Source organism: Clarias gariepinus, chromosome 4 (assembly GCF_024256425.1).
Source record: "Clarias gariepinus isolate MV-2021 ecotype Netherlands chromosome 4, CGAR_prim_01v2, whole genome shotgun sequence".
NCBI lineage: Eukaryota > Metazoa > Chordata > Actinopteri > Siluriformes > Clariidae > Clarias > Clarias gariepinus.
The window spans coordinates 18,346,340-18,368,594 of NC_071103.1; the positions used below are offsets into that span (position 1 = coordinate 18,346,340).

The 22,255-nt window shown below is 36.0% G+C and overlaps 1 protein-coding gene across 1 annotated transcript in view; it reads right to left on the reverse strand.

Annotated features, from left to right (window-relative positions):
* The window catches only part of pear1 (platelet endothelial aggregation receptor 1), a 38,140-nt gene extending 17,100 nt beyond the window's left edge, over positions 1-21,040 (reverse strand). The window contains exons 1-4 of the mRNA XM_053494913.1: positions 20,809-21,040; positions 1,076-1,186; positions 771-872; positions 88-188 (exon numbers count right to left, since the gene is read on the reverse strand). Of these exons, the coding sequence (XP_053350888.1) occupies positions 88-188; positions 771-872; positions 1,076-1,182 (310 nt within the window). The 5' untranslated portion in view covers positions 1,183-1,186; positions 20,809-21,040. The remainder of the gene's footprint in view (positions 1-87; positions 189-770; positions 873-1,075; positions 1,187-20,808) is intronic.
* Positions 21,041-22,255: the final 1,215 nt, after the last annotated feature.

Consider the following 22,255-nt stretch of genomic DNA (forward strand, 5'->3'; position numbering starts at 1 on the left):
CCAATTATTTCAATAAGTGCCCTATAAAGGGTTAAATTGTGTGATTTCAATATTGGTAGAGAAACAGCCAGCATCGTTATTACTTACGAACACATTTGTGTCTGCTTTCATAGAATCCGGGGCAACACTGATACCTCCTACGATAGTCCATTTTAACTGACTGGCGATAAGCTGTTTTATACGTTATCCTAGAGAGAGAGAAAGAGAAAGAAAGAGTGGCAAGAAGAGTAGAGGAGAGAAAAAAAGGGTTCAAGTGATACACTCTCTATTTACCCAAGGACACTTTTGTGCTCTAAGCTCTGTACCATATGTGATGTAGAAAGGGAATGATCAAAATTCATAACAAAACTTTGTCTTATGTCTACAATGTTTCCCCTATGATGAGTGAGTGGTAACAGAAACCTACCTTAAATCTAATCTAATGAAAAGATTACTTTCTTTTGACAATTTAGAGATCAGAAAAATAAAAAGATTTGGTCTTACTATTCTGGAGAAGTTACAAAAGGACATTTTGCAAACTAAAAATCTGTCATTTCTGACATATAGCACATTGTGTACAGTATACAGCACAGTGTAGTTAAACTGAGGGATCTGAGTGAACCCAGTCTATATCTTAGATTCAAGTGTCACAATTTCTCATTAGCTTACTGCTACAGTATGTCTTAGCTGTGTATGCTCTTATGTATGCATCTCACATGCGTTTATATTTTTATATACTTATATTATCATTTTGCTACACGTACAGGCCGCTGAGTGTGTGTTTCTCTCACCGGTGTCGAACACATTTGTTGGAGCTCCATGGTTCCGAGCAGGGTTCCTCATAAACTTGATCAAATGGCTGCGCATACGACTCCTTCACTGAGGTGGTAAAACTATAGAAGGTGGAAAAAGAGAGTCACACACTCTGACTACGTTCTTCTTTTTATAAAAGGAATTAAATTTAATACACAAACCCAACTGATACACAGCTGACAAATCTACATTCGTTTCTTTTGATCAGTATTTTATCTGTTTTTTAAATAGATGGTTCTCCTGATGAGCTTTGGTCTATTTTAACCTTGTGTTTGAGACTTACCTTTCCCATAGACTGCACACATTGGGGTCTCTGGGGTCCAAGCACTTTGTCAGATCACATAAGGAACAAAAAAGAAACAGGACCACACAGATCCACAGGGACGTCATCCTGCTACAAAACAAAAAATCAAAAAACAAAACAACATGGAGTTACAGGAGAGAACCTACAGTATGCTCAAACCATACAGAACCAGAGAGAGAATGTAAACATTACTGCCTTTTAAGATGCTAAGATGATGATGTGGACAGGCAGGTAAACTTACTGTACATCACTCTCTACAGTAGGTCTATGCCAAGTGATTCACCATTGCTAATACATTATATACTGTAGACCTACATTGATTGCTGCAGAATTGATTTTATTCATGTCTCTCTGTTCTCTAGCAACACTTGGTATTCATCCTTCTCTAAGGAAACAAACAAAGTCTAATGAGCCATCTGTTTTGTAAAGCAGTTTCTGCCTGTAAAGCAGTTCTGTGCCTTCTACTGAGACTTCCAATATCTTCACGTTTGATAAATAATTACAGGAATCAGTATTATAAGAAAAACTAAGATTTTTAGCAATATATTCAAACTATGTCCGATTGTGTTTACATGATTGTACATGCATAGTCCATACAGTATGTAGTCTTGACATGGCAATTTGCCAGATTTTGCCATAACTGGAGCATTGTTTTAAACCTGGCCAAGATGGATATCAATATACTAATATTTTCATAAGGTTTCACATCTACATTCCACAAAGACTTGTAGACTTGTAGTCTACATCAACCAAATGATTAAGCTTCAGCTGTGTTATTTAACCTGATATAAGGACATGGAAGTAAAAAGTGAATGGAAACAGTGTTCATTATTAACTCATTACAAGGTATATCTACTATTAACGAGTGGAGTAACTGCTGAAAAACACCTAGAGAGAGGGAGAGAGAGAGAGAGAGAGAGAGAGAGAGAGAGAGAGAGAGAGAGAGAGAGAGAGCGAGAGAGCTTGATCATCTGATTTTAATCCAAGTGGCAATGACCCTGGGGTACAGAAAAAGGCCCAAAGTATTTCTAAAACTCCTTTGCTCTTTAAACACCTACAGAACAGACAGACAGACAGACAGACAGACAGACAGGAAGAAACAAATATGGAATATTAATATGGTGAGTCTATAGATAAATATTCAGTGAGTTTATGGATAAATTTTCAGCAAGAAAATGACCCCAAAAAGTATATATATACTGTGCATATTGTTTTTTGGAAAATACATTGTTTATGGCAATCTCCTTATTAATAAATTTGCTATTTTATTATTTTATTGTCAATTTGAATGAATAAACACTTTCCTAATAGTGTTTTGATTGTCCTATACTTGGATTCTTGAATTTGTCTAAAGGGGTCTGATCTTGTACTGCTGTGATAAATACGCCATTAATGACTACCGGAAGTACATGTTATTGATGGGAATAGAGTTTGTAGAAATAGTAAAAAGTTTAAGGTAAAAATAAGCTGATCAGGTTTAATGTAATCTGTGATATTATTATTTTAGATTGAAGCCCACACACGTGTTTTCGTGCGAATTATTTTTTTTAAACTGTAATTTTACAAAATTTTAACTGGTGTGACAACATTATATGGTATTGGTTTCCCCTGGACTGGTGACTGAATTTTAGGAAATTGTACAAAATGTGCCTAGTTCACAGCAAGATTTCGAAGATACTGTTATTTCACCCTACAATCAATGTGTAATAGAGGATATAGAATTTATGCCTTGTTTACACTAAATTCCGTCCAGCCAGTTTTCCATGAAATATGTCTGGAAATACGTACATAAATAAAGAGAGACAGAAAACTTTCTGTTTTGGGTCCTCCAATGCATGAAATGTAAAGATATCATTGAAAGAGTGAGTTCTGACCAATGTACAGACAAAACCTTTCTTTTATATATATTGATATAGATTAGATTTACTGTAGGCTTAAAGGTTTATGACTAAAGAAACTCCGTCAAAAGTAAGCATTCGAATACAACGTTGAAAGCTTTGAAATTTTACCAAAAGGAAAACATGTCTTTTATTACTTATCATTTCTAACTCAGTCCCAAAGTTAAAATAAATATGGAATAAAAAAGTCACAAACAGACAATTGTAAGAAAAGGCAGAAGGTTTTCATTAAGGACGACTGCAGGGTTTACTAGTCAGTACACTGGTGTGGAGTAAATACTCCATGTTTTTTTCTGTATTTTGCTTCATTAAATGTGTTTCTGACCACAAAGGGTTTTCAAATAGTGGAAAACAGAGAGCGCTTTTAATGATTATAAGTCCATGTAAAATGACAATGTGCCAGAGTCATACCACATTGCATAAATCTGCTTCAAACGTGTCTGGTTATATGCATTTAATTCTTCAATAATAGAATTTATATTTTAAATCCAGTTGAAGCAGAGAGAGAGAGAGAGAGAGAGAGAGAGAGAGATAGAGAGACCAAGCTCCAATCCAATAGCTTCATGATGCAGCTACTTTAGAGCACAACACAGATTCTGATGAAAACTTAGTGACGTGGTTTGCTGAAAATGTGTGTGAAATACTGAGAGACTGAGTCCCAAAAGTACCTGGGACGTCTCAGGACAGGCAGAAACACTAATCAGCTATGAGTTGGTTCTAATGGATAAAGCAGACCAGTTCTCTCTGCACTGGATGGAAAAGGAGACATTAAAAGAGACATTACGCTGTACACAAATACAAGAAGAGAAAGAGACTGACAGAAGGAGAGAGTGAATGAGAAAAATAAGGATCAGCTTCAGGTTTTCCCAGCTCTTTCATCAGTGCTTTGTTTGATTTTCAGACTTGAAAACGTGTCCCATATGTAAAATTAGTCCCATACGTTGGTTGGTCTATTTTTAGACAAAACACATTCAGCAATGGAGCAGAGCTCAGAGACACGGACGTTTCTCAGTCTGAGTGAGGGGTCCATGCGCATGTGCTGTTACCATCCAAATCAAAGATGTTCAATCACTTAGTGTGCTCCATAATGCTACTTTCAGAGCCACATGAGGACCTCACAAAAACAAGGGACAAATGAAACCAGATGTAGCGCACACGCTTGCTTTTTTATTATTCACTTACCTCATGTTTGAGACAAAGTCTCAAAGGTATGGAGTTCAATCAGATTCAGAATATAAACCCACATTCATAATTTTACAAAGAGAAATAACACACTGCGTAATTATGTATATACTGTATATATTTATTTATGTATTAAAACAAAGGTAAATAAATTATATATGAAATTATTATTATTATTATTAATACTATTAATAATAATAATAATAATAATAATAATAATAATAATATCCTCACCACTTTATGTTATGTGGTTGTGACAAATTCAGCCTGTACAGTACATTTTAGATTTCTTAAAAATGTCAGAAAACAGAAATTTAGAGGAAAAATCCAGTACAGCCTGAAAGACCAATAACTTCCTAACAAATAATAATAAAAAATATAATCAAACTTACTCAGCACAAACACATGCTTAAGTTCAAATTATAATAAGCATGCACCCAAATTTTCTATTTTGTTAACACCCTATGAAAATATCCGGCTGCTCTTTACACTGTTCACTGTGAAAAGAAAGAAACTGAATCATAAAAAATCACTTGGAGTAAAACACCCTTTTAGTATGATCTCTCAAAAAATTATATTTAAACATCAAAATTACACAGTGCTAAATCTTGGTTTATATATTTTAAACTGTATGTTTTGAATAATGACGGTATTAAAATGCTTACAGACCTTTGAAGAGCAGCCTTAAAAGTTGTCCTAACAGATGTTAAAAACATTACCATTTTCAGAGATATAAAATGTATTGCAATAGTGAGGCATAAATCTTTACCTTAAGCCTCAGAGAAATGCTGTCATTGTTTTGGTTTGAGTTTGAACCAAGCTCATCTTTTAGATTATCCAGATGTTTATCTTAAATTTCCACAATCTAATGTTTTAAAAATGTAATACTTAAATCTATAAAAAAAATCTACACAAAACCATGATTTTTAAACAATTTTTAAACAGTATAAACACGTATTTTCTACACAGTTTTGTTAGGTTAGATTTGGCAAGAATGTCACTGTTCACATGGGAACAACTGCGACCTGCTCTGATTAAGACAAACTCTAAACCAGACTTCATCTAGAGAATTGAGTTTACAATAAGTCTTTCCGTGAAATCATCTATTTATTTAATAACTGTGTTTACTTACTTGGATAGTATTTCATTTTAAATAATACAAAAATGCAAAATAAAAAAAAATGCATTGCATAGCCTGTATGGGGTTAACCTCCACAAACTGTCCAGTCACACCTCACATGGTATCTAACCTGGTACAAATCTCTCATATGGGGGAAGAAATGTACAATTCGTATTTTGCAAAAGTCTCATAATGCAAGATCATGTTTAAATAAAACTCCGTTTGGTGCTTTTATGTTATGAGTATATGATGAAATTTTACAAACAGAGCACATGGCACATATTATTTTCTCCTTCTCCCTCCTGTTTGAGGGTATGTTAATTAAGGGAGAAAATATTAGTCACATTTTGGAACGAACAAATGCGGCACAAAAGAAAATAACAGGGTAAAAAATGACTGAGCTAACGACCAGTGATGTGGGGTGCAATGATGCAGACAATGTCTTAAATAACACCATACTAATCAAGCATCTTAATAGATTCCATCTACAAAATGTGGCCAAAAAGCAGCTATCTTTTTAAGTTTAAACAAAACAACTCTTTAAATTTACCCCAAAAACACACCAAAACTACCAAAACTGCCATGATTTATGGGATGAACTGAAGTGGAAACAAAGATCACTTTTATTTTCCTAATCACTTTTGTTTAAAATCTATATAAAAGAGTCAAATTTATACTGCTAGAAAAAGAAAAGTTAAATCTTTTTTTAAAACTTTTTAAAACAAATATGTGCTTTTCTGTCCAAAAAGATTGCAAAAGTCTTAAACTTATTAAACAAACTAATTAAACTTTTTCTCGAAAAAGTGTAAAATGTCCATTTCAGTACTATATTTTAAACTTATTTACCATACTTTTTCATATTTTAAAACCAAGTATTTCATTATTGTTAAATTAATCGGAGGTTTTAAAAGTTCTGTATACTAAAAAACTAGACCTAATTCACATAATACCCTTTTATTCATTCATTCATTCATTAAATTTAATTATTGTCAGGGTAATGGTGGATCTTGAACCTTGAGCACTGGGAGTGGGAATAGACTCTCGATGGGATGCCACTGCATTGCAGCAGGCCGTGCACACATTCAATTCCAACAGTATGTTTAGGTAATTTGGAGGAAGCCAGAGAACCGAGGAAGACTCATGGAGAAGAGGACTTGGAGAACATGTGAAACTCCACACAGATGTGAGCTTATGATTAAACCGTGGACCTTGGAGCTCTGAGGCAGCAAAATTCCCTGCTGTGCTACCATGATGAACTCTACCTATTAGAGATCACTCTAATGCATGAAAACAGTTTACTGATTTCAATAAGCTTTTATTATTAGCGTCCAACTTACTGAACCTTACAGTGCAATAAAAAGAAAACTTGGCTCACAGAGAGAGTCTGGGAGAAAGAGGTGGTTAATCATCGAGTGACCACAACATTGGCTTAGAGACTCAGGAAACCAGTGGCACCAGTTAAAGCCTGTTACAGTAAACTGGAGTACAATTCCATAATCCAACACATCTGTGAGTCTGTGCTGGTATAGAAGACAAATCCTAGCCCACTGCTGTCTGTGGCTCTGGTTCAGGGGAGTGATGGGGTGGAGGGTGTTTGAGTGTGTGTTAGGGCAGGGTTGGCATGTAGGGCCCCCTTCGATACATTCATCAACAATGTGGAGTCAATGACTCAATGGGACATATAGTAATGTACCACACCCTGGTTTTCCATGCTGCATGTTCTAGTAACACTGAAGGCTGTGGTATGGCACAATCCCTCTGTTTTGATTGGCCAAAACCTTTCATATCATGTTTAAATTTGTGTAGTAAGATCTTTTATTAGTTCTTTAGAAAGGGGCCAGTTCTCAAACCAACTTGGTGCTATTAAATGTATTTACATAAACTATTCTAATTAAAATGTTATGACTGCAACTGGCATTTAGGAGTGTTTGTGGCACAGCGTTGCATATAAAGAGATGCTCTTAGCTACAAAATAATCCCCCAAACGGCTCCAATAAGAGCAGAAAAAACCTGAGCTTGTGTTCATGCCACCCTTGTGAGTAGTGGAAGGAAAAATGGCAAATGAGAAAGTGTGAGAGAGAGAAAAAGAGAGAGAATGCAGAAATATAGATGGACTGCACACACACACACACACACACACACACACACGAGTGAGGTAAACATGATTAGTGAGTGTATCATCAGCGTTCAAGTGGAAAAATATAACATTTAAAATATTGTGTATGCGTGTGTGTGTGTGTGTGTGAAAGACAGAGAGGGAGCGAGAGAGAGAGAGAGCGAGCGAGAGAGAGCGATAAAGAGAGAGAGAGAGAGAGAGAGAGAGAGAGAGAGAGAGAGATGTTTTTCTGGAAAAAACATTTGTGTGCCTTTATGGACTGAGCCTGAAACAGCAGAAGCATCTCCTCTCAGGAGTTATGGAAATACTTGTGACTTAACTCTCTGACCTCTGAGGCTTCATTAGACATGTTTATTACAGTGATTTGACTGTCATGTCATGCATGTCTGATGTATCCCATCTGTGTCAGCTAAAACAATAAAAAAAATCAGTATATACTGATTTTCTTTTTAATTAACAACATTAATTACATAATTACATGATAGAAATGACAACTGATAAGTATTAGTATAAAAAGCTTATATATATATATATATATATATATATATATATATATATATATATATATATATATATAGGCACTTCCATCATGTAATTACTGTTGTTATATTTCCAAACACAAGAATGCAGCAAACCAGTGGCAACACAACAATTTGCACCACACTTTTATCTGTGGGATAATGCAAACGTTTCCTCAGTGGAAAATGACAGGACTGCTGCTTACTGTCAGAGTGAAGTGTTAAAACCCCTACTGTGCACAGATCTCACTCAACATGACAAACACCTACTGCAATGGAAAAACACACAGCTTCAGTTCTACCCTCAGACAAATGACTCCGTTTAGCTCGTACCGTTTCCAGGTAAAAGCTCATCTTGGAATCTCTTTGTAGTCTCATATTTGTCACATGCCGCAACTTGTTTGGTTCCAAAATCCTGAAATGTGAGATCTACTGCCTGATTTTTTCCAGAATTTGAATGTTAACTTTGTTGAGTTTGGCTCTGGGGAACAGACTTGAGTTATCCAGTGCAATGCTTCTGGTTTGTCCTCAGCAAACAGGATAACAGGATATGTGGCCCCTTTCCTTTGCCTATCTCCCTCCATAGCACTCTCTTTTGCTTCTCTCCCTACTCTAGTAGACACCGCCCATCTTACACGCCTTCACCACATGGCTGGTGTGAAAAAGACAAAAAAAAGTGTGTTTTCAATATAGAATACTAACAAGCAACTGCTTCTATTTCTTTGATTTATATTGAAAGCACACATATAGCTTTAAATAAATAAACTAATCAACACATAAGGAATATATAATAAAAGTGGATTCTTTGTCTTGAAAAAGTGTTAGAACTGTTGTAGTGGGAGAAAAGGACAAAGAATCTGTTATTTGAGTAAAAGAAAGGATACAATGCCAAAATCATATTGAACTAAAAGTGTGAATATGGAGCCAAAATCCACTTAAATGAAACTAAGAGAGGCTTGCTTTTCGACAAATTTAAGTATTCAAGAGACCAATTTACTATTTTTGACTGATAAAAAAATAACAACCCTGACATCTATTCTTGAATGATTAACATTCTAAAACTGTTCAAAATGATTTCAAAACAAAGCTAGGTATCAGATTATTTAAACATAAAGATTACTGTACAGTACTACATCATGCGTTTTTCTTTTTTTTGCATTAAGAAAGAGATATCAGACAAAACAAATCATTTAAAAGATTTATAATAGTAAAATGTAAAATTAAAATGTAAAGTATGTTTTTCTCCAGTATAGTTACTATCAACTGTGAAATTAATCTTCATGTATAATACTTGAGTATAAATGTTCCATAATAGCACTTGTATATAGTAACAATGAAGAATTATTCAAGTATTTTCCATCCCTGTCCTCGACCAGCTGAGTTACATCACCCTGTCTGATTCCCTGCTGGTTTATATAGCAAGATATATAGAGTATAGCAAGATAGCATCAATGAATTGCTACAGCATTTTAAAAAAAAAAAAAACCAGGCTGCTCCCATTTAAAGGCATTTTAGCTTGCTCCAGCTGCAGACTCTAGGGGTATTGAAACTGTCCTCGAGCTTTGACGGCTTGTTTTGCTTCTCCACTGGAGCCCATATAACCACAGACTGCATGACTGTGGCTTCACTGGGCCTGGGACATGTGCTGGCCACACAAACACAACACACTTCTGTACAAATGTATGGTTTACACACACTCACACATTCTCTACCACATGCATACACCCAATGTCCTGCTCACACAGCAAGAGCAACAATCCAACCTTGCACCTAGAGGGATTGTGTGTTGCTCAAGAGAAGGGTGATGCTGAGGTTTTGAGCCCTAATAGAGAACATGACCGTACACAACCATAATTATATATGCAGAATCTTAGTGTGGGTAAAAGCAAGCAGGGAACTGAAGAGGTCTACTGTATGCGGGCATGGCAAACACTGTAAATGTCCAGCCTACATCTAACTTAATTATCCCAATCTTGTTTTCAAAATGAACCTTTCTTTCTTTGTTTCTTTCTTCCTTTTTTTCTTCGGTACGGCTGAGGTCTTTAGTGGACAGACAGTAAAAGCTGAAATGGTTTCAATCATAGCACATCTGCACATTCATTCAGAACACATGAATAAATGATGGCTTAGTGGTTTGAATACTCAAGGCTAATAAATTAATTTAAACAGGTTTTCTACAGATTTTCTAAATTCAAGTGCTGTTCAAGTCTGATCATTAGATTTTTTAAAGCATAATGAAGAGCAACATTTATGTTCAAAAACGTACAGAAACAAATTAAGCAACACCTTCAATAATAGACATTTTGACAAAGCAGCCTTACAGAAATAGAAAATTATAGCTATACTATACAGTAGAAAACGTAAGGATAAGAAAAATGTATAAATTATTTCTATCGGATTGTCCCTGATGAGCAAGCCAGGTGCATTGGTAGCAAGGAAAAGCTCCCTGGGATGACAGTAGAAATAAACTTTAGGAAAACCAGACTCAACAGGGAACCCATCCACATTGAATGATACCAGATAGTGCTACTATAAATCAATTGCTGCTATATCTGTGTGCTACAAGGTTGAAACATGTTTAACCTGAAAGATGTTGAATAATGTTTATATTATACCGTTTGTAGTTACATTGTTTTAAAGCTTTGTAAGTGATTTATTAAGGCCAAAGATATGATTCCTTGTAATGAGCTTTCAAAAGTCATGTTTACCCCCACGTAAACGTATAGTAGATTAAAATCTAGATTATCTAATATTTACTCACCTGTACCTTAGAGAGTTGAGGTTTAACTTAGACTGTTTAAGGTTTAACTGGTCGCCAGGTATAAGTCTGAGAGTTTGTAAGTTTAGGAGGGCTTGATGGGGGAGTATTGGCTCAAACGGTTCTGGATTACTGATCAGTTACTTAAGCATAGGTCCTTAACCCTGTCTGCTCCAGGGGTGCTGTATCCTGGCTGACCCTGCACTCTGACCCAGCTTCCTAACTGCGATATGTGATAAAACATTTCACTGTGCTGTAAGGTACAGTACATGGGAGAAATAACTGAAATAACTGTATCTGTAACAAATGCATAGTTAAGAATTTACATGAATTTCAGTGGGAACAGGGTACACACAAGGAAGAAATTAGTTCAAAAATGATGATCTGCTTTTGTTTTCTATTAAATGTTATTTATTATATATGATGTCACTTTCCAGTTGTTTATTCAAATCTGAGCACATTTTAAATGGCTCAGCCACACGGACTAATATTGCTCCTTTCTTTTATTAACAAAAGGCACTAAGAAAACTGGATAAATCAGGAAGTGAGTAAAATGTAATACCGCAAAGTAATCAAGCAACTATTTAAATAATCTACTATGAGATGTGTGGTTATGGTGTCAGCATGCTTTTTCCAAAAACAGAACTGCTGAGTAACTTCTGCTGGAATGTCCGTTGGAATGTAGTCATGAGTCAAGTGGCACACAAAATAATCAATTCCTAATCTAACTGGAAGTGTTTCCACCTTAGCCTTTCCTCTTCCTGTCATGAACGCATCCACCCAGAACAGCAGAGATAATGGAAAGAAACATTTTTGAATCCATATTAAAAGAAAATCCTCCACGCTTTGACCTTGTGGCCACAGTGATATTGTGCTATATGACCCTTACAGTCCATATTTTCATAACTTAGCTATGAATCAGAGACAGACATAATAAATCATAAATCAGCATTACTCATCCTATTTCAATGAATTAACAGTGAAAATTATTTTGTTTATCATAGTCTTTTTTCATTGCAAATGATATTGCTACAACTTGAGTGGAAATTAGAATATTTACATGAATGTCAGGGGTTTTTTGGTATTTGTCATCTTCCTCTTTTTTGTCTTAATGTGCACTTGGGCTGGCTACTTGATACTCAATATGTTGCACATTTCCTTTTTTTGTTTTAGAATGTTACAAATAACAATTAACAAAATAAATAAATAAAAACAGTTAAAAAAGCTCATACCCCTCTGTACAGTATATCAGTCACATTACTCTGGAAAGTACACTGTACTGTATATCAAAATAATAGAACCATATCTTTTACATATTTTCTTATATTATTATTATTATTATTATTATTATTATTACTACAGATTCATCAAATCCTCAATCGCTGACCAAGAAAAAGTTCAAAAAGTCAACCATCAGCTGGAAAATCGATGCTTACAGTTTCCTGGGAATCTTAAGGGCCAGAATTGGAACATTATCAGGAAAAAGGTTGAATAATCAACAGTGCTCATTACACTGACATGCTTATTGAAGAGCTGAAGCCTAAATTTTCGCAGAGGACTGCTATTCAAGGGCATTGTGGTCTTGCATGAAAATGCACGTCTGCACGTGGTAAAGCATGCTTCCTATAGTCCTGATCTTACCCCATTGGACTTTCACTTGTTTGGTCCCCTGAAAGCAGCACTACAACGCTGAAGATTCACTTCTGGTAAAGAAAGTGAAGACAGCGGTGCATTTGTGGCTCGCAGCTCATTCTAAAACATTTTTTATGAGGGAATACAAAAGCTTGTTGACTAATCGACAAAGTGTATAGAAAAATCTAAGAGATTATGGAAAAATTATGTATTTTTCTTTTCTAAAAGGTAATTAAAATAAGTCCTACAGCCAGAGCGCAGATTATTTTTGACACAATCACATCCTATATCATTACGTAAATGGAAGCACACATTCCATTCATTTATTTATTAATAGTATTTTTTAGGCAATTGCATAGAAATATGTCATAAAAAAGTCTTGAAAAAGCTTGTTTAATCAGATGCCTGCAGTCATCCTGACCTGTTTGTCCTGTAGAAAAGAAACATTTCTTTAAGTATAACAAGTTAGCAAAGCAGTTGAAGAATCACCTAAAAACAATATTTACCCAAAAATGTTGTGGGTTTAGCATTTGTGGAATAAACAAATAGACTTATAGATCAAATTTGAGTGTGACATTGCTTACTCTAACTAAAGAGTCATCTCTAATCACACATGCACTAGAGTACCACATACAGTACTGTACGGCGGAATGTTAAAACTGTGTGCAAATGTTTGTGGAACAACCAAATATGTGAGATAGTTAAATGCACTGTATGTCGGATGGTCCAAACACAGTGAGATATTTAATTCTTTATTCTTTTAATTCCTTAACCCAGGTTTATTTCTGGGTTAAAAAGGAAAAGGAAAACCTTCAACAAAGATAAAAAGAAGAAAAATGTTTAGTTTCTCAATCTGAGCTTCTTAGGGTTTGGGACTGTTAACAAAAGGAGAGCGTTTGAAATGTTCCTAAATAAATAACATCTCCTTTGAATATTAAATCTAATAAACAGTTTATATAGAGAATGAGAAATGGGTCACTGAGGCACAGTTACTTTACAGTGAACTTTTTGGTTTTGTTTTGTAAGACCAGAATCTTTAAAGATGAGTTTTGCTCCAGGGAAGATCTGAGACAGATCCATTTATCCTTCACTATCAGGACAGATGAAGTCATCTCCAATCACATGGCCAGCCATGACCTCATTTTTATCGTGTTTCGCATGTTGGTCCAACACTCATAAAGAGGATACGGAAGCTTTCAATCATGTGGCTAAACATCTTTAAACGAGGTTAGTTAAAGTATTACCAAGCCAACTTTACATCTTTTGTTTTTAAACCATCAGGCTTCTGTGTGTGTGTCTTTATGCAATCTAATATGCACATTAGATTTCAATGTGCTGCACATACACACAGGTCTCTAGTGCGTTTTCTCATCTTACCAAGGTTAAATTTGTTACAGATTTTTGTGAGTGCAAAGCTGACTGGTGTGTGTGTGTGTGTGTCTGTGTGTCTGTGTCTGTTGGTGCGTGTGTGTGTATATAGAACACTGTATTCTGGACCGTTGGCCTGAAATAAGAAAGAGAGGACGTCCCAACAGGACCCAAAGGATCACAGCTCCAGGCTTGAGACCCACCAGCTGTTCAGCTGCTCAGCAAAGTAAAGCCTAATAACCTCTCACACAGAGAGCTGAACTCCAGATCACACACAGGACCCTGCCAAACGACGTTTATGAACACCATTAATGAAAACTCTCTGATAAGGTTGCAGCAGGGGGACAGGAGACCTTTCATACTACACACTAAGAAAGAGAGGAATCACTCCTGTTTGTGCATCTGTACTGCTCTGCTTTAAACACTCCTTAAAATGAACTTCACTTAAGACAACAGGCAACAAGCTCACCACATCTGGAGTAAATTACCATTCTCTTGGCTGGCAAATTTATTTGCAGACACTAATACGGACTCCAATTCTCTCTGACGTGTTAGGAGGCTTCTCTTTAAGTGTGCCATTCCCGCTTTTGTTTTATTAGTCAGTTCCAGGCAAAATCGCAGGCACAGTATACAGAAACCCCATGCAGGAGTTTATCTTATTTTGTAAACTCATATGAACTCACAACGATGGATCTTTGCTTGCAGACTTGTGCAAGAACAGAAAGGTGAGCTCAGTGCGGTGCATATCAATGATCACAATGCTGCTTTTAACATCTGGGAGATATGGATGACACATGGTTTGAAAGAGTATCCATGTGCTAGGGACAGAGCATTTAAAACCCCTGGCTCCTGCTCTTTTCCCTGGGCCTCAGACGAATCTTTTAGCCAGCATTGAGCCTTTTGTGAGCCAGGAAAGACATGACTAAACCACATTATTGGGCCAAAAATAATACTGATTATTTTATATGTATATTTTCATTACGTGAAAACAACATTTTACTTACTACCATGTTTAATAAAGCACGCGCAAACACAGAATGATGTTAAAATTGCGTTAGATTTAAATTCCATTCAGCATTCCGTTACTACTCACTTCAACTTATCTTTTAGAGGAAGTCCAGTATATGCCAGGGCATTTCTCTATTACACCCTGATTTGCCCATTTAGTGGTGCAGAGCTCATCTAGGGAAATCTGGTTCTTATTATAGTGTTATAGTGAACATTTTATCGCATTTCTTAAAAAGAAAAAAAAAAGCCCTCACCAGATGTGCTTCGATCCAAGCATCTGGAAGTTTGAGATTTTGACCAGAAAAACACACAGCACACTCAGTGTCTACCCTGAAGGTGACTCCTGGCTAACACTCCTGTTTTTCCCCTTTCATTCTCCCCACACTAAGAGGGTAGTAAAAGAATTTAACCCTTACCTTCTTTCCTGCAATATAGAGCTAAAATAACTGAAAGAAAATGACTTTGTATATATATATATACAGAATGTTTACAGAGATGCCACAGAGATGCCACCACTGACAAGAGCAATGTGCACAGATGGAAAAGAAGTTTAAAGAAGGAGAAACCAAGGGGTGACCAACAACTGCAACAAAGGTTGAGTTTAATAAAGGTGCAAATGCATTTATTGCAGTGAAGACTATGTTGAGCAGGACATTTTAATACTCTACCAACGTCTATCAGTTTAAAAAAAAATTCTCGTATTAACCCATATTGCAGCCATGAAAAATAATAAACAATAACACCATTTCCTGCAAATGTCTTAAATTATCCACACTATTATTTTAGATAGGTTGTTATAAATGTTTATATTGATCAAAAAAGTTTCAACAAAAATTTTTTCAACCAAAAATTTGCAAATGTTAATAGACTGATTAATAGGTTAATAGACTGATTCTTAATGTAGGCAATTGTTTGGGAGCACTAAGTGGGATGATGCCTGCCCTCTTATCGACTCATACTCATGGCAGTGCAGGAAAAAAAAGCAGGAAACCAGCCAGGGGCAGTTAGACAGAAACTTCCAGATGCTGAGCAGAGAGGATGTCCTGGGCAAACACACAAGAGGACAAAAATAAAAAGGAAAGAGCATGCTGAACCTAGCCTGTATGGAAATTAATATTGCAAAAGAAGAAAAATTCATTCCAATTTTCATTTGCACAAATAAAATAATAGAAAATAATTCTCAGACTATTAGACTTTTTTAACTTGCAGAGGAAAAAAACATTATTATTATTATTATTATTATTATTATTATTATTATTATTATTACTATTTTAAAGATTTTCAGGCTTATATTCAAAATTGTTTGCTACTGTTACGCTATTAACTAAGAAATAGCTTACTCTTCTTTCCCCTACTTGCTTTGCTTGTTCTGCAACATCGTAAAACCACAGAGCTGTTACTATAATAAACAAGAGAGGGAATAAATCCAATTCCCTATTCCAGTGTCCTTTTCCTAATAAACACACAGATTCAGACACACACGCACACACACACACACACATATTCTGGACTAAACTTTTCCATCTAGAGTCTGTGTTTATTACTTTTCGCTAACAGTTATGTATTTTCCATTATGTAATGGCAGAAACTTAATATTATTTTTGACAAAAAAAAGAAAAAGAAAAAAAAGGTAAGATATTCTCCTTAATTCAATAAATAAATGCCCTTCATTTAGACAGACTTAAATCAAATGACTTAGCATGGTGTGTGTGTATGTGTATGTGTGTGTGCGTGTATGTGTGAGTTACATTTAATGTTGTGGAACATCCAGGAAATATTTTATTTCCTGATATTACTTTCATTATAGCTGCAATAAACAGCTAGAAACAGTCATTTTCTCACTAGTTTTTCTTGTTTCTCTCTCAAAACACTGGCACTTAGAGACTCCAAAAATGTGAAAAATATGAAAAATATATTATAAATATAATGTTATAATTATTACATTACAAATATTAATTTTTTACACAGAACCATTATAAAACAATAACCAACACGTTTAGTAGTGAGTAAAATCCTGTGAGGATTAAAGAGCAAATTGAAATGATTTTCTTTAACACAGCATTGCTTAAATATAGCTAAACAGTTACAGGACTGTTCAATCTGTCACCGTTGCAGGTGTTTTGGGGTAATAGGTATAATGGACGTGTTCCAGGCTAAGCACACATATAGTATCATAGCAACTGAAATAGTGTGACAGCGTTGAACATTAACACAAATGTTAAAACGATGTTTAAGCTAAGAATACAGTGTGACCTTTCTAATAACAATATTAAGTACAAAAATATATATTAAGATGATTAAAGAACATTTCAGAACCTATATTTTTTCTTCCCCAGAACATTATAATGCTTTCTGTCAGCTGAGGACAATTTGCGACATTGAGAATAAAAAGCTGACTTCAGTGGTGGTGAATAAAAGGGGAAAATGCAGCAGCAGCAGCAACGACATGATGCTTAAACAAACAATGATTCTTCATTGCAGCTCATGAAAGCAATTCATCTGCAGTGCAGGATTATTTTCTCTTTAAAAAGTAAAAAAAAGCATAATTTTATGCTATCATTTTTAAATGCATGTGATAAAGAAGCCAAAAGTAATACACAACTCATAAACTGAGTAAAGCAAATCCTGATAAAAGAGTCATTATGACTGTTCTACTGAGCATAGCTCCAGTGCTGTGTTTTTACCCTAAGAGTATCAGGTTTCATTCTGTTCCCCTCCACAGGCAGACGTGAGGCTCCCTCGCCCCTCTCCTTTAATTGGCCCTGGCTCCTACACTGTGCTACTCTCCAGAGCCGAACCACCATCAGGAAGGACCCTCACCACAGCACATACACTGCGGCCAGAGCAACCCAGCAGAGGCAAGTCCGGTGCCAACTCCATGCATTTGAACTCAACCAACTCAGAGGCAGGATGAAGCATCTGAGATAGACATCAACAACACCAACACCAACAGAGAGTATTATATTATACAGATCAGCCCAAACACACAACCAAACCATTGAACCAACCATTGAAAATACTGTTAAACTTTACAAAGACTGTAAAGATAACCAGACTCTGCTTACTGGAACAGAAAGACGAATTGAGGGATGCACAGTGCAGTGCATAGGAAAGGCTGGACAGAGAAACAAGAAGAAAAACAGACCTTATATGAGAAAAGGACCAAAAGTGAGTTGCCGAGTTGCTGAGTAGCTGCCAAGGTGCAAGCAGCTCGGCTCAGAATTTTCAGCACGGCTACAGAGCAAATGTGTGACGGAGGATTATATACTGTATGTGCATGGTAGGAATATTAAACATTGAACCCATCATTTAAACACACCACTGTTGTTATCTCTAGATCATCCTTGAATGACAGAGAAAAACGAGCCTTCTCAGCTCATGTTTTGGTCATGTTTTGGCATACGCCCAAATAAAACTTGATGAGAGCAGATGTTTTGGCATGAGCTGAAATGAAGGATGTGATACCCAAATATTACTATATTATCTGTAATACTGTGAAGAAGAAGCTCATAAAAATCATTCACAGGCAGTTCCACGTTTAAATCCCATCAATGGCCAGAAGCAAGAGGCAGAGAGTACAGTCCGGGTGGAAGGTATGCTGTATGACATACTGTGTACTAGCCAGCTACAGTACAGGCATCTGTGAGCTCGTGTACAGTATGTGGAAGATGTTTTATAATGAGTACATTAGTATAAATATAAACCTGGGATTTGAATAACAGCTAACACTCCAGGGGTAAGCTGTTATAAGAACTTATCAGTATACTCTAATTTAAACCTTTCAGCAGTTGTTAAGGGTTATAATGACTATCTACACAGTTATAATTTAAAATAAACATTTGCAATTTCCTCTGTCAAATGAATAAAATGAATGCTAACCTGCCTGTAGGTTTGTTATATACAATTTAATGCCATTTTCAATTATAATCAATAATTGATCATTCATTTTATCTTACAGTCATTACAGCCAGCATTTTATATTTGGCATCCCCATTTATTTACATTTTAATAACCTTTTCAAGCATTACTGGGGACCGTATACTTAAGCCAAATATAATGGAAATATTTCTACATATCACACAACACCCTTGAAAAAATACTATGAATCATTAGGGTGAACTATTGAACCCGGAGAGAAATCAGTGAGATATCTTTGCCCAGGAAATCCCAGAAGCTTTTTCAGGTGTTTGTTTTTGATCAAGGACTCAGCTGGGTGCTGACCAAGTGAAAATTGTCTGCCGTGGAAATCAGTTATGCTACTTCTGCTTCCCAGATGCTGTTTTATTTGCTACTCTTGCCAGGTACCTAGAGCTCACCAAAGACTCCTCTTCCAGGCCTGTACAGCTCCAGATACGAGCATAAAGCGGTGGGTTTACAAACATGTGGAAAAGCCTTTACACCAGGGCAGGCAGGTCAGGGTGGACAGCAAGGCCCATTTTTCACCTCTGTAGCCCACCACAGCTGTCACCGTCATCATTAATGTGTTTTCATATAATGATACTGCTCTTGTGCAGGAACTTTCAAAACAACAGGAAAGTCACAAGGCAAGAAACGTTTACTGTCTTCCACAACCAAAAAAACTGATAGACTTATCTAGAATTTCTATAAACTTGCTTAATATGCTAAATATGATATTTGTTCTGATGTGTATAGAATTTCTCGAAATACTGGCATTTATCTCAGGTTTTGTCCTAAAGAAGATTTTGGATTTGTATTGCGTGCCAAGATGACATGGCTCAGAAAACAATCCTAAACCAGAAGCGTTACTCTTAAGAGGTTTGGTCAGCCCACATATAGAATTAACTGTGAGCTGGACCCACCACAGAGTCTTCCATAATAAAGTCTTTAAAGAGACACACAGACATTCGAGAAAAAACCTAATGAACTTTATAACACTGAGTCAGCGTCTAATCCTCCAGTTACTTATATTTTTTTTACATTATTGTTATTTTATTAACCCTCAAAGGAACACATGCACACACCCCCCCCCCCCCACACACACACACACTTGAGAGAACCCTACATTTACATAATTACTGCATTAACACAACTAAATAAAGGAAACTTTTGTCTACATTTCTAAAGTAGAAGCTGCAGTTTTTGTAAATTTTAAAATAAATAAATAAATAAATACGCAGACCCCCCCCCCCCCAAAAAAATATCTCTGACCTTGTGGTGTTCTATCATTTTGTTATCCACCAAGATATATAAACACCATCCTTCCTTTAACTGCCAACACACACACACACAACACCCACACACCCACACACACACACACACACACACACACACACGCACACACACACACACACACACACACACAAAAGGGGCAACACAAGGTCTATCTTCCTTTAGTGGGCAGTAACAAAATGACTCCCAAAGACAAAGCGACATCCTCAGCACTTTCTTATGAAGCTCAGTAAACAACTCCAACTGCATAGAGACACTTAATAGAACCAAAACCTGAACTAAATATATATACTATACTTCTTATTATACAGATCATTAAAGGATTTGACCCAGATAACTCTATTTGATCACAGCATGTGGAACTGAAAAAAACATTTAATCTGTGTTTCCCCATATCATGATACAGACAGTTTTAGAGGAAACAGTAAGTATATATTGCTTTTAAATGTTTTATGATATAAAAGTGATGTGTATACATTATAGGTAGTCTATTCAATAATATTAAAGGAATGTATTAAAGCTGAAAGTCTTAAGTTAAGGGGATCTCTGAGCCTGAATGCTTTTCAGATCTTAATTTCTGCAAATACATAAAATCATATGCCATGCTCTGGATAAAATCAACATACAGGTAAATAATGTCATAAAATGGATAATATACTTACAATATAAATTCATTATAAACTATAATGCATGTTAGCTTTACTAAATAAAATATATGAATTTAAAAATACAGCAATAACTTTAGGAGTCTGACTCTAATAGGGAGACTCTCCTGAGAAATACATTGATCAACGTTTATAAAAACCCGAGTTAAAGTGATCATGCCAAATGCAGCAGTTTGGGATAAAGCCAGATGTACAGTAATACTGCTTTAATTAAAAATCAGGTTATCTCTGAGAGTGTATGGGTGTTAAGCTCTTACCTCAGCTGCTGAGCAGCATTAGTGTTTCTGTAGGATGGATGAAGTTGTAGAGGACCTCAGGCGATTAGGAGACCAGGTTTTTCTGAAAAGAAAAAAAAAATCCAAACTCTTCTAATGTTGCAAAACAAAGAGTTTAAATCCAAACGTAACAAGAAAGTTCTCACTGGGTTTTAGGTCTACAGTTTGCAGAGCTGAGAGTGAGAGCGTAAATACAGCTGTGGTAATGAAGCACAGGGAGGGGGAGGAGTGGGCAAGCCTTTAATAACCTCCCTCTTCCCCTGCTCTTCCCCCTTCCTTTCTCCCTCTTCTCCCCCTTCTCTTCTCTTCTCTATACCTCTCTTCTCATTTCTCCCTCTTCTCTTCTCTTCTCTACACTTCTCTTCTATCTCCTTTTTCTCTTCTCTTCTCCTTGCTCCCTCTTTTCTCTTTTCTCCATTTTCTCTTCTTTTCTTCTCTTTTCCTTTCCCCCTCTTCTCTTATTTTCTCTACACTTCTCTTCTCCTTTTCCCTCTTCTCCTCTCTTCTCTTTTTTTCTATTCTCTACACTTTTCTTCTCCTTCTTCATTTTTGCTTTTCTTCTCTTCTCCTTTCTCCTTCTTTTCTCTACTCTTCTCTACTTTTCTCTAAACTTCTTTTCTCTTCTACTTTTTCCCTTTCCTCTCTTCCCCTCTTCTCTTCTCTACACTTCTATTCTATTCTATTCTCCTTTCTCCATCTTCTCTTCTCTTCTCTTCTCTTCTCTTCTCTTCTCTTCTCTTCTCTTCTCTTCTCTTCTCTTCTCTTCTCTTCTCTTCTCTTCTCTTCTCTTCTCTTCTCTTCTCTTCTCTTCTCTTCTCTTCTCTTCTCTTCTCTTCTCTTCTCTTCTCTTCTCCTGTCATTATGGTTCGTTTATCCCACTGCTTAACCACTGGCTCAGAGGCTCTATAATTACTAGACACATTCGCTATATCAGCTAAACTAGATTGGCCAGCTTAGAGTTCTGTATTCAACATCAAAGCATCAAAATAAATAAATGCATAACAGCACAGTAGAAATAAAGCAGAATCAATGAGATGATGAGCTAAAACTGGCCATTGAGAGAATGATTTCCGGACAAATAGCGGTCTGTTCTTATTCATCCTCTGCCCTGGCAGATAAGCAGCTGTACTTGCACATAGAAAAAAAGGATGGGGGAAAAAAGCAAAGAAAAAACAACAGCATGAATGTGCTTTTATTTGTATTTCAAGATGACATTTACAGCATGTGGCTGACCACTTATATCAGCCTACGTAGAAACAAACAAGCTAACAAATAATACAAAATCCACTTCTTGTGTGGCAGTTCAGAGAAGTCTTGATAAATATTCTGAAAAAAAATGTTTTTTAAAACATTTTCTGCACAAAAAAAGCAATGTATGATATTTATTCAAGGAGCTTTTGTTGCATCACTTAACACATTTACTTACAGA